Source organism: Kryptolebias marmoratus, linkage group LG20 (assembly GCF_001649575.2).
Source record: "Kryptolebias marmoratus isolate JLee-2015 linkage group LG20, ASM164957v2, whole genome shotgun sequence".
In the NCBI taxonomy this organism is placed as follows: domain Eukaryota; kingdom Metazoa; phylum Chordata; class Actinopteri; order Cyprinodontiformes; family Rivulidae; genus Kryptolebias; species Kryptolebias marmoratus.
In genome coordinates this window covers 4,595,947-4,608,677 of record NC_051449.1, presented here as the reverse complement: position 1 = coordinate 4,608,677, position 12,731 = coordinate 4,595,947, and the positions used below count along the sequence as shown (strand labels likewise).

Sequence of the window (12,731 nt, the reverse complement as noted above, 5' to 3'; positions counted from 1 at the left end):
GGGGAGGAGATGGGGGAGTATGGTCGACCATTCCACAGTCTCTGAGCAGGGGAGCTGCAGCATCCCCGCTGTCCTCCAGCAGACAGCGGCTGTACGCTCCTGGACAACAGGAGGCTGAGGTAAACGTGTGTGTGTGTGTGTGTGTCGTCGGCGCGCAGTAAAACACTCAGATAGCCACCATTCACCAAGCCCCGCTCTTTGTCTGCTCTTTAAAATGGACGCGCACTTAACCCAAAAATAAAAATTTATTTATAGATCCTTCTTTTTTTTTTTTTTTCCTCCTCTTTCTGGAAGTGGAACACAAATTCTAATTTTTCCCGCGACATTGTTTGATTCGACTATTTAGGGAGCCGATGAAAGACGTTTTTTTACGAGCACATGTTCAAACTGCACACGTATGCTGGTTCCTAAATCACATTTAAATAAAAAGAATGAACTCTATTTTGACAGTAAACCGCGTGGATCCTAAATAAAAACACAATAACCTTTCGTTGAACCATCTTTAGCTTTGATTATGGCACACATTCACTGCGTCAATGTTTCAATAAGATCGGGTAATGTCTTTATCCACAGCTGAATTAAGTTTTTTCAACGTGTCGAACTGATGATGCATGAAGTCACAAACCTGATGAGTATTTTCTTTTCCAATTTCAAAATATTAGTAAGAATATCAATAATCTACAGATATAAAAGCCTGATTATTCAGGCAGCAAGCTGATCGTAAAGCAATCCCAGATCATAATACTTCCACCACAGCGCCGATAAATACATCCCTCCACCTTCTGATCCTTTAATCACGCTGAGATTAGGTAAATCTCTATTTTTATGAACTACGATGACATGAAAGGCGGGCGATAATGTAACTGTGTGGGCGTTCATTTGTCTGTCTGTTAGCAAAATATCTCGTGAAAGAACCGAACAGATTTTTAAGAAACTCCAAGTAATCACAGGACGAACGTCTACACCTGATTCAAGATGGCCGCCATCTCCTGAGCTAACATTTGGTGTGGTAGTAGCTGAGAGTCGTCCCCGACGCGTCCTCCGAGCACAAACAGAAACAGGAATCAGCCTCGTTCTGACCGATGAGACGACTTCCCTGCCATCCTACCGGGTTTCAGACATGCGTTCATTTATTCTTAATTTAAAAACAGCAACTTTTTTTGTTAAATAACTTTTAAGAGAAGCTTTTTGCTCTTCACTGCTCGTCTGCGCAGCAGTGACACTGCAGGATGTTCCAGCTAATAAACACAAATTATATCTGACTCTTCTTGCATTATTTTGATGTTTTATACAGATTTAAATAGTTCTTATTAACCACAACTAATCTGCAACCGAAGCTTGTTTGTCGGGGTATTATTTGCTCAATTTTCATGGGTTTCTATGGGTTTAAAACAGAATTTGCTGCCAACGAGAGACATGAGAGAAGCTAAACTCAAATCGGAGAAAATGAAGCACGAAAACATCGATTTATTCGACGAAGCGATAATAAAGATTGGATTTATTTCTCCCAGGTGAAACGTTTCAAATTCTTTGTCTCTGAAGCTTCAAAATGATCCGTAGTTTGTTGGAATTTAGAAGCTGGTTTTGTTTAACTGGGTTCTTGTTGGTCTGGAGTGATGTCGCTGTTAATTTCCAGCCGTATGTTTAAAAAGAGGAATCCTCGAGCTACATTATACGAGGGGATTTCCCGGCGCTACGGCTTTGGTCAATTTTAAAGTAAATTAAAGGGGATTCAAAAAAGGATTATTTCTGAGCACCTAGCTGTTGGAAAACTGGACTTTAAAGGGGAATTAGTTAGATTATATGTTATTTTAGTCACCGGGATTGTTAAACGGTGTCTTTATGGACTCGTTTTTATTTAGCTTTCAGTTACAACAAAATTGGCACTGCAATTGTGCCTCCATTTATTTTATTTATTCATTTTTTTTTAAAAGGAACTGGACTGTAGATCACAGGTCCACAACCGGCCCTGGGATCATTTGGTACCGGGCCACACAGAAAGACTTGCAGTATTTCTGTGTTTTTTTTTTTAAATTTTCGGAGTCTGAACGACATCTATTTTGAAAAAAAATGACCGGATTCTCTCCACTACATCCGTCTATGACTCGTGTCAGAACGCTTATCGAGGTCACGTGATGCGTTCCCGCTAAAAACAAACCCAGAAGCAGCAAAACGAGTAAAAAACAAACATCTGGAAGCCCTGGATGGGACCGTCGCAACTGAGAAACAGGCTCAGGGCTCCACTGATTCAGCGTTACGGTGAGTTGGATTCTTTGTGCACTTTGTATTTGTGGTGGATCTTATTTTAAAGTTTAAACATCGCTTTATTGACATCAGAGGGAGGAGAGGCTGTTATTCATGTTTATAACATAACACCAGGACTCAGCTAACGTTGGATTTACGTTTATTATGTTTTAAAAAATACCCCCGTTTTCATGCCGGTCGTATCCTTTTATCTTATTGTATTTAAAGCTACATTTAAAGGCCGGTCCGTGAAAATACTGTCTGATAATGAACCGGTCTGTGGAGCTAAAAACACTGGGGACCGCTGCCGTAGAGCACAACTTTCCTCTCGATTCTCCGTCATCGTCTGCATTTACAACAGCAACAGCTTTGCCATAAGGATTTAGAGTAGTTTTTTGTTTATTTTAATTAATGTTTGCAAAGAAAAAAAAAATCCTCAGCCGATTAATTTGATCACAATTATAACTTCCCAACAAGCAAAACGTCATTTGTCACCATGTCCTGATGGTCCCACGTCGCTGAATAAAACTCGACAAATATATAAACATGACCGATAAAACCAAACATGGAGGCTGAGCAGAGAAATGCTACAGCCTGCTTCACACCTGGCTAGAAAAACAATTCAAAGTTACAGGAACACTTAATCTCAGGAACACAGATGTTAAGTGACGCCTCGACTGAAAACAGTTAACACACACACACACACACACACACTTTCTGTCTTTGAAACAGGCCTGGCATGTGCTCTCATGTGCTCTCTGCTACATCTTCTCCATCGCTTTCTGGCCTCGAGAGGGGAATGAAAAGACAGAAACGGAGACGGAGACGAAGAGGGACAGGGGACCTCTAACACCCTTAAAGACGACGGTTTGCGTAGATCCGAGTCCCGCTGAGCTTCCAGTGGATTATTTTGCAAGTTCAGATCGAAATCGCCCCTTTTTTTTTGCAACAAAACGCACCGGGACTCCCATAGAGCCGCCTTTGATTTCTTGTTTTCAGTCAGCTGACAGCAGGGTGATCTGATCAGAACAAGTGTTTTTCTTAATCTGGATTAATGTCTTTTATAATCCCTTATAAGAATAAGGTGCATTGTTTTTATTATGTTGATATTATGCGTTAATACAATTTAGTTTTTTTTAGTAAAAGGGCTAAAAAGCAACAAGGTAGAATTTAAGGCAAAGACAGCACAAAATATTTTATCGGGTGATAATTTAAGTTTAATATTTGGTGCCTTTCAAAAGAATCTGATGGCTAAAAGTTAAATAAAAACACAGCTGTGTCCATAAAGACACAATCTGGTGATCCCAGTAACTAAAACAGCAAATAATCTTCCTTAATCCACCTTTAAATTCAAGTTCTCCAACAGGTATGTCTTTGTCTTACAGATCTTTTAATTTCCTTGGAAGATGACCATTTTTCTCTGCGCCGGGGAAATCCCTTCGTATAATGTTTGTCATCGTGAAGCATTGGGGGATTCCTCTTTTCAAACAAGGCTCACTCCAGACCGATACAAATCCAGCTTTCAAACCGGCACGCTCGTAAACGACGGCGATGAATCATTGAATTCCAACAAACTTTGGGTCATTTTGAAGCTTTAAAGACGGAGAATCTGAAAACTAAAATAACTCGAGATTGAAATCTTCCTCATTTTTGCTGACACGGTTCATAACTTTGCTCAGGATGTGTTTTAAAGACGGTGTTTTTATTTAAGGCCAAGACTTTGTTGCTCGTGATTTTAAATCTAAATTTGGGATTGTGTATCCAACTACCAACAATAAAACAAATACTCCTACACATCTCGGTACTATATTACTTACACCTTGTTCAAAATTATAATCAGTTCCATCACTGCGTACAACTTCACCTGTAAATAATTATGGATGTTAGTCCTTCTGTGGAGGTTTGGGACAGCTGACACTGACGGAAAAGAAAGGCAAATAAATAAATAAATAAAAAGGCCATTTTATGCGAGTAAAAATTAAGAAAATTGCAAGATTGTGATTGTATTTAAAAACAGAAAGCAACCAAATCAGAGCAGAGCTGCAAGACACACCCTGAGCTTAGATAAAAACCTGCTAAACATTAAAGCTTCTTATTGGTGACATAAAAAAGTGGCAGTGACACAAAGCCGGTGTATAAATATCCCACTCATGGGCTCTTCCATGAACAGAAGAAGCACCTCATTGAGGAGGACCGCTTTGTGAAGCGTAGCCTCTCTGTTTCTGTTGGCCCCCCAGGGCCAGGGGAACGGCTGACAATGCCAACCATTCTTAGCGCTTTACTGTTCCAGATGACTGTGTCGGTGGCCCCCGGGCTGGTGACGGAGTCCCGTGACCGGCACAAACCTCAGCCGAGGACCAGACCCATCCTTACATATGAGCACGGTCTTGAGGACTTGTCGGGAAGTCCGTAAACGTGGACAGTCCTCGCTCAGGCTCATTTTCACAACCCTCTGCATCCGATCTTTAAGTTTCCCCATCTTCTACTTAGTTTAAAACTGTATTCATGTTTATACAAAGATCTGTACTTTAACACCAGCCGAGTGTTGGGTCAGTAAATCGGCTGTGAGGCTTCGGGGTATGGACAGCAGTGAGGATGTCCCCAGGGTCCTCAAGTGTCTGCCATGTTCTTTGGGTCCTGAGGTTCCTGGACTTCAGAGATCTGGCTCAAGTGCATTTCAGTCTGTAGGCTAAGTCAACACTTTAAACGTTTTTTTGGGTTGTGGATTGTCTCAGTTTGGCTAAGAGAAGCTTCTGGTGTCTAAGAATTTAAACTGAGGTGTGAATTTAACAACATATAGGCTGGTTTTACAAACCAAAGCAAGATCCAGAGTAAATACTTCATTGTGAAAACAAGAATATCATCCAGGTCACATGTAACTAGTTTTTAAGGTAGTAGCTGCCTGGCGCATGATTCCTCTTCCCCATCATTAAAACCTTTAGTTCACTTTATTTGAGGATTTAAAAACAAACTCACCATGTAAGTTTAAGATCGAGGACTACGTAAGGATCAGAGAGGCATAAATTTCACCATCGGGGGTTGTTTAAAGAACACGAGGTGGAAGTTTGTGTACACTTGGCCGACGAGCCTCGTTTTTCTACAACAATTTGATCCTTTAAATGGCAGGATATCGTGTAAACCAAACCAAACGTATGATCTACTTCGCAATTAGTAAAATAAAAAGTTCAGCTTTTTCAGCTAAATGTGAAATTAGCTATAATGATCAGTTACTCAAATTTAATGCCTTTTAATGACAATTTAGTGCCGTTTTTAACATTTTTTTGACAGTGAATGCATACATGTTCACATGGTTTTTGTTTTGTTTTATAGAAGATTAAGTCACGAGCCTTAGTTAAATTAGTTAAATTCAAGTTCTCCAACAGGTATGTCTTTGTCTTACAGATCTTTTAATTTCCTTGGAAGATGACCATTTTTCTCTGCGCCGGGGAAATCCCTTCGTATAATGTTTGTCATCGTGAAGCATTGGGGGATTCCTCTTTTCAAACAAGGCTCACTCCAGACCGATACAAATCCAGCTTTCAAACCGGCACGCTCGTTTTTAACATTTTTTTGACAGTGAATGCATACATGTTCAAAGTTACAGGAACACTTACATGTTAAGTCACGAGCCTTAGTTTGCAAGCTTTTTCATTAAATTCTAAATTAATTAAGCGAAAATCGCAAAACCAAGAGACTGGAAGCGCAATGCAGATGTGGCAGATGTCTGCTTCCTACCAGTTTAAAACAGGACGAATTAACTAATTTTTTTAACTAAATACAAAGTTGTTGTGCGTCATCATCGATCTTCCCTCTGTAATAAATCTGTTTAATCCTGCGGCCGGGTCGTCCAACAGACACGTTACCGAGCCACAAAGCCGACCTACGGTTTCACCTGTCGACCGTTTCGCCTTCGTTTCTACCTTGCTTCCGCCTCGGCCCGTTCCGAAATCACACAGAAGCCTCCAGAAGGCGTCTTGGAGTGTTTTGTGCCACTTTAGCTGGAATTTACCGATTTCGCCTCCGCTCCTGACGTTTTCACGTCTTCCCTCCAACGAGTGCGCCAGAAACGATCACCAAAATGGTTCCCCACGTCACGCTAACGAGCGCCGGCCGGACTCGCTCATCAGCGGATTTCCGGCTATGAATTATCGCCGACTCGTAGCCAAAATCCTCTGATGAGCGAGTCCGGCTGAACGAATTCCAAATTTCCTATTTTCCACAAAAACTAATGAAAATATTTATTGCAGCTGAAATTCAAGTTTACTGCTTATTAATGCCTTTTACGGCCTTAAATTGAGCAAAATCCTTTTCAACGACTTCATCCTTCTCAGAAACCCTGTGATAAAAATATGATGGTATGTTGAACTTCATTCATCTTCTCACATGGCTCCAAGCATTTTATTGCTAATAAACAAATAAAACTTTCACCCGTTTATCCAAACGTCTAAACAAGCTCCGTCACTTCAAACGCTACGTGAAGCTTGGCATTAAATATTAGCGCAGTGGAGCTTCTGCCCCACTGTTTTACTGTATCTGACCCAGAATCGACCACCACCGTCCCGGGACTCGTGCTCGTCGCAGGAATAAACCGCAGCTGTGTTTCTCAGCCTCGTTTCCTCAGAAACACTCCCCGACTCCAGCAATGAGACTGGCTCTTCTGCGTCCACCGCCTTGCTACTGCGGCCAGGCCTTTATGGGAACGCCGTGCACGGGGCGAGCTTCCCGGGCCCGGACTCAGGAGGTCAGATCTGCGTGTTTGATTTTGCCATCGACACATCCAAGGCATTGCAATGGAACTGGCCTGCCGCAGCTGAAAATAGCTCATAATCAATCAACTGGCAGACACATATCTGTGCTCTTAAAACGTATAAATGAGCAACGCAGAGGGTGGATCAATGGTTGACAGGATTCCGAAAGCATCGATATGGACATGCTCTTTGGCATAACAAGCTCTCGCCATCGGCCTGTACTTATTTCCTGTGCCTCTGTCCGATGGACCAGCCAGTGTTAGGCCTGCTGGAAAAAATATCTGCAGTGGAGCAAGGTCTGTGAAGGACAACACAGATGAAGCGGCAGAGGTTTTAACGTCTGCCTTAAAACCTAAATGTGTGGCAGTTAAAGGCAGCGTGTTCGGAAACATCATTTCCGTGTATTTTTTTTAACGCAAAGTGAGGATTCCAAATTTGGTTTCACCGTCCTTTGCCTTTAAAACAGCGTCAGTTCTTATTGGTACATCTGAACCCAGTTTTTGAATTAATCACAGAGCTGTTCTGGGTGTAAGCTGGATCAAATCCTTAGTTTTCATGCAGTCATAGAGTCCTGGATAATGTTGGGATCAGGGCTCTGGGAGGACCACAGCATCACTTCCAGGACTCCCTGTCCTTCGTTATGCTTACGTTAGTTTTTATGACACTGGCTGTGTGTCATTAGATGCCAACCTAATGGTTTTGCGTGATGGATAAGTATTTTATTATCCTAACCTAAGGCCCCCAACTCCATTTGTAGAAATACGCCCCTCCAAAAACCTTCACTGTGCCTTCCTGTTGCCTGTAGAAACTCATTAATCTCCACCATGCCTATTCATGTCTTTGTTTTAACCGTTTTATGGTTTAATTTTGGTCAAGTTTGGTTGTTTTAAATGTGCTCTATAAATAAAGCTGAAATAGTTCAACTTTTGGCCATTTTTCTGAGCTTCACTTCTTGTTTTTTTAAACATTGTTGAGTCGCTTGTTTGTGTTTCCATGTTGGAGGTTCAGCTCTTCCATGAAGACCACCTCTGGATGGGTGTACCTGGATCTTAAAGGTACACCAGTTCTGAGCTATATCTTCTGATTTCAAAAGGGACATCTTCTGCACTAAGTTTCCTTCGCCAAGCACTGTCTACAACACACAAGCTTTCACTTTGACCTTGCTGTTCTTTAAAAAAAAAAAGGCCCTGGTCTGCTTTAAAACCCTTGTCTGGGAGAGACCGTGCAGAAGCAGCACGACTACCCCGCGTCTCTTCCTGTAACATGAAACCCGAGACGTAAAACGATCTTCCACAATCTCACCTTGATAGCAGAGTCCCTCGCCCTGTTTCGAGCCTTCCGCCGAGCCGAGCGGTTTCAGTTTCTGTTACAGACAGTGTTTCAGCCTACATACGAAAAAACGACGACCATTAGCACCTGTTTGGTAAAACCGGTTAATCACAACCCCATGAATAGAATCCTATTAGAGCCCAGAAATTTGTGCAACCATAAGAATTAAAAATTGTTAAAGTATTTTTACTTTAACGGGCTTTTTTACACCTGCCTAGTACTGTACATCTAGCACAATTTCATCAAGTGTGATAGCTTCTGTGGTTTTACAGCGGAGCGTTTTTGACTGTTGCTGTGTAAAACAACCGACTACCAATCTGTTCCTCCTATACACCCCCTTTCATGTAAGCCAACTTCCTCTTTAATTTACTCTGAGTGACTGAAAGCAGTATCACAGTCACCATCTAAGACAAAGCCGACTATACAAACAAATACACGTTCAATAAAAAGAAAACGAGACCAGAAAACTGCATTAAAAAAGGTTCCAGCAATGAATTTAGATTCACAGGAAGTAGCAACCACGGACACAGAACAACACAGGCTCTCTGAGAATAAAAAACATTCGCTTTAAATCAACCAGTATTTAACCGGTTGAACTTTTAACCCATTTGGCTGCTGCAGTCGTCTACCAGTGTTTCCAGTCAGAGTAGGTGAGTGGTCGTGACAACAATGGGCGTCCGCGCGTTTCTATGAGGCGCTGCCAGGTAGGACAAAGTGTCTGCAAATGCCCTCCATTCACAGAGTTGATTCACAGGTTAAAATCAGAAAGAGGAAGCGAGCGAGAGGCCGCACGGTCTGACGATCTCCAGACTTCAGTCTAAACACACAGACCCAGCAGGTATTTGGTTGCTGTGGCTTTTTTTTTTTTTTTTAAATCAAATAACAGATTTAGTACATGTACATGCTTGGATGAAGCGCCGCTAAAGCAACTTAAACTCCCATTTGAGTAGAGAGGAGGCCGAGGTTTCAGAGCTGATTCAACTCAAAGTTTTAACAAATTCATGTGACGATAATTTACTGACCGGGCCTTCCTACCAGCTGTTAACCAATCGGGAGGTAAGATCTATTGCAAAGAGAGAACCGCACTGAGTCCAAAGAGAATAACAGAGAAGGGATCAGCCGAGGAAAGAAAAAAAACCGACGCATCAGTCATTTGGGAGCGTTTTGGGTTTACAAGAGCAGATGTAGGACAGAAAGCAGAGCGACTGAGTTAAAATAAACAGCGTGCACACCTGAAAACTCCCAATAAGCTGCTCTGTTTGAATAAAACACACTCCTCATTGTCTTCGTTTGACTCTGTTAATGTTTGCTCGTGTCACAGGACGGCGGCGTTATCAGCGCTCCAGCCACCACTGATAACGCTGATTTTAGCCACAATACAGAAATACTCCTCTAGATTTCAACATTCGGGGGACGGCTGCGTTTTACGGCGCTGCGAAAAGGAAGTTATAAAGATCTGAAATATTTACGACAGCAGAAAATGACATGATGTCATCGTGATACTGGAGCGCGGGCTCAAATAAACCCAACCCGTTTTATTTTTGGACATGTTGTGCGCCGATCCTCCCTTTGGAGTGAGCAAAGAAACACAGGCCGCGGATTGTTTCAGCTCCACCTTTCAGATTCATGTGACTTTCCAAACATCACCTGACTTTCTATGGAAGCTGCTAACAGGCCACGCAACCAGGGAAGACTTGACAATAAATAAATTAAAAAAAAAATAGACTTGCAACCAGTCGATGTTCCGAGTTTGCGATAAAGGCTGCCATTGACCGGTTCTCAGAGATAAAAAGGAAGCCGGCTATCGGGATAGCAGGGGCAACAGACAGTGGGCTGCACAGTGTGCACGTCTACTTATTTACATGGGAATCAAGAGGGGAAGCAGGAGGAGAGCGCCGTAATCAGCGAGTCACTTTGCATGTCCAAACTTCCTTTTACAGGCAACAGAAGGGCCCTTCACTGTGTCCAAGGTGCTGAACGAGCCTCCCAAACAGCCTGGGGCACCGAAGCAAAGAGTCATCGACGTCTGCACCTTGGCTCACCGCCGTTATCAGCATTTCCCAACAACGGTATCTAAAGTACAACTATATTAAGAAAACTTTTACAACAGCAGAGGTCTGACCGAAACCGCGACTCTCAAAGGTTCGTCCAGCCGCGGCGACGTTGCAAAACATCAAAACAACACCGAAAATTTAAATATTTCCGTCCGCTGCAGCATCGTCATACAATCGCTGGATTGCTCCGGTTTTCCATCGATGCGGCGGTTTTAACGAGTTCGGCGCAGGTCACCCCAAGCTTTTGCATGTTGCCACGGAGACGTGTCAAACAAGCTGACGTGCGGAGATATATGTATGATTTTCCAAAGGATGATTACAATTGTTGCTCGACTCGCCACACCCAGAGCAAACAGGCCTCAGCCGTGTTTATATATGACCTGACACTGGCGCGCACCGCGCCGCTCGAACCTCAAACAGGACACAAAGAGGACAAACAAAGCAAGGGTATAAACCTGGAGAAGTTAAAGCACGACATGTCCTACTTTACGAGCCCTTAGAACCAGCACAGAAAACCACAAGGCCCAAAATGAAAACACAAAACAGGCGCAGCTTAAGACATGAACTCACTATTGTGCGCAGTCGATGAGCTGGTATTCGTTGGACCTCTCAAAGCAGGCCTTCACTCCTTCATCGTCCCACAGCTTCTTTGCGTGATTAAAGAACTCCTGGAGGGGAAAAAACAAAAGGAAACAAAACATTTAATTTGTGCACACATGATATACTTTGTTCAGGCGTTAAATCCAGAAAATGTAACAATATATTCCGGCGATCGCCCATCAATGATCCTTGGCTCTACGCTGGGAAGAGGCTGGAAACCGATCCTGAATTAAATGCGCAATAATCTGTTTATAATTTTAAATCAGCACCACCACAATGTGGAGCCATTACACACGATGGTCAACCATTTACACCTTCAGTGGATCACCTGGATCATCCTTTCAATCGGCTAAATGTTTAAGCTTTTTGTTCCTAAAAATACAAAACAGAGTAAATGCTCTTGTGTCTTACTTCATAATATAAGATAAAACTGAAATAATGTCATTAAGAGTGAATTCCACAGTGTTTAAAAGGTAAAGAGTTTTGTTTTGTGGGCCGTTTTTCTCCTTATATATGCTTTCTGTTGTCATGACGCGTCACTGTTTTCAGAGCCATATAAACAGGTTTTACTGGCTCAGAGTACATTCGGCCGTCACCACCGTAAAACCATCAGCTAAACCTTCAATCAATAGATGCTGCACCAAAAATAAACATATAAATAAAACCAGGTGATCGTGGGGAAGCTGACGCAGCTTTGCATGCAACTCGCGCTGATGGTTAAACAAACTGACGGATCGGGACTTTACTTCAGAACCGTGCGGACGCGTTAAAACGCAAACTAAACTCACGCCAAATTCAGCTCGGGAGCTCCTCGGCAGGAGCCAGCCGCTCGGTGGCGACATCTTGCTGAAGCAGGACGACGAGCAGAAGCCAAAAAGGGATCCACCATATTGAGATCCAACCAAGAGCTCATCTGTGTTAATACAGCTTTTTACCAAGCTTCTGGGCGCCCAACACCCTCAAAAACGTAGGGTAAACGCCATAACACAATGCTTAATTAGTAAATTAGTAAAAAAAAAAAGATCATATTGATGAACTCTACACCTTCATGTGCAAAGTTTATTGGTGTAAAAACCAACCCGTTAGTGGACGTTTTATTCCAGCGACCTTGAAATGACCAGCGTGGCAGATCCATTTTTCATTCAGCCTTTCAAGAAATGAATAAAAATATACGCGACACTAAGTATCTTTTTTTACATGTTGCTAAAATCTGAATGGAGTAATCCCATCAGGAGTCCGGGTGAACATATTATGGAGCCAAACACCAGAAAGATGACAGAAGATATTAAATTTAGCTGCAGGAAAACTTCAGTTATTTGACTCCAATTTAATCAAACACTTTTATAATTTAATGCCAATGCTTCATTATGCTTAATTTCTGATAATGCTGTGTAAAAAACTAATATTTTATGACTTTCTTTTACTTTACAAATACAAACTCTGCTGCCTTGTGTCCATCGGCACGCTGCCGCACAGTTTTACTTTCTCAGGTGACTTCCTGTTCCTGGACAAAGAGGAGCATTATCAGGAGAACTCGTCTCATCAATGATTATAAGACATTTCCCAGGACGCTCTGTACGCTCCGAGAACCCCCCAAGATTGGACGAACGCTCCCCGTCCGCCTCTCCCGTCCTCCAGATGGGCTCCTCCTCCACCCTGGCACCGCCACATGACTCTGTGCACTCGGCGCTGGCTCCGAAATGAGGAGAGGGTGAAAGTTGGCCCGAACCGGAGAGAGAGAGAGGGAGAGAAAGGA

At 42.6% G+C, this 12,731-nt stretch overlaps 1 protein-coding gene across 3 annotated transcripts in view; it reads right to left on the bottom strand.

Annotated features, from left to right (window-relative positions):
• The window catches only part of LOC108232917 (guanine nucleotide-binding protein G(olf) subunit alpha), a 33,434-nt gene that overhangs the window by 12,891 nt on the left and 7,812 nt on the right, over nt 1–12,731 (bottom strand). For all 3 annotated transcript variants that reach the window (XR_003038925.2, XM_017411049.3, XM_017411050.3), the window contains exon 5: nt 10,946–11,043. Coding sequence is in view for 2 of the 3 variants with exons in the window: in XM_017411049.3 (XP_017266538.1) it covers nt 10,946–11,043 (98 nt within the window). In the remaining variant the exon portion in view is untranslated. The remainder of the gene's footprint in view (nt 1–10,945; nt 11,044–12,731) is intronic.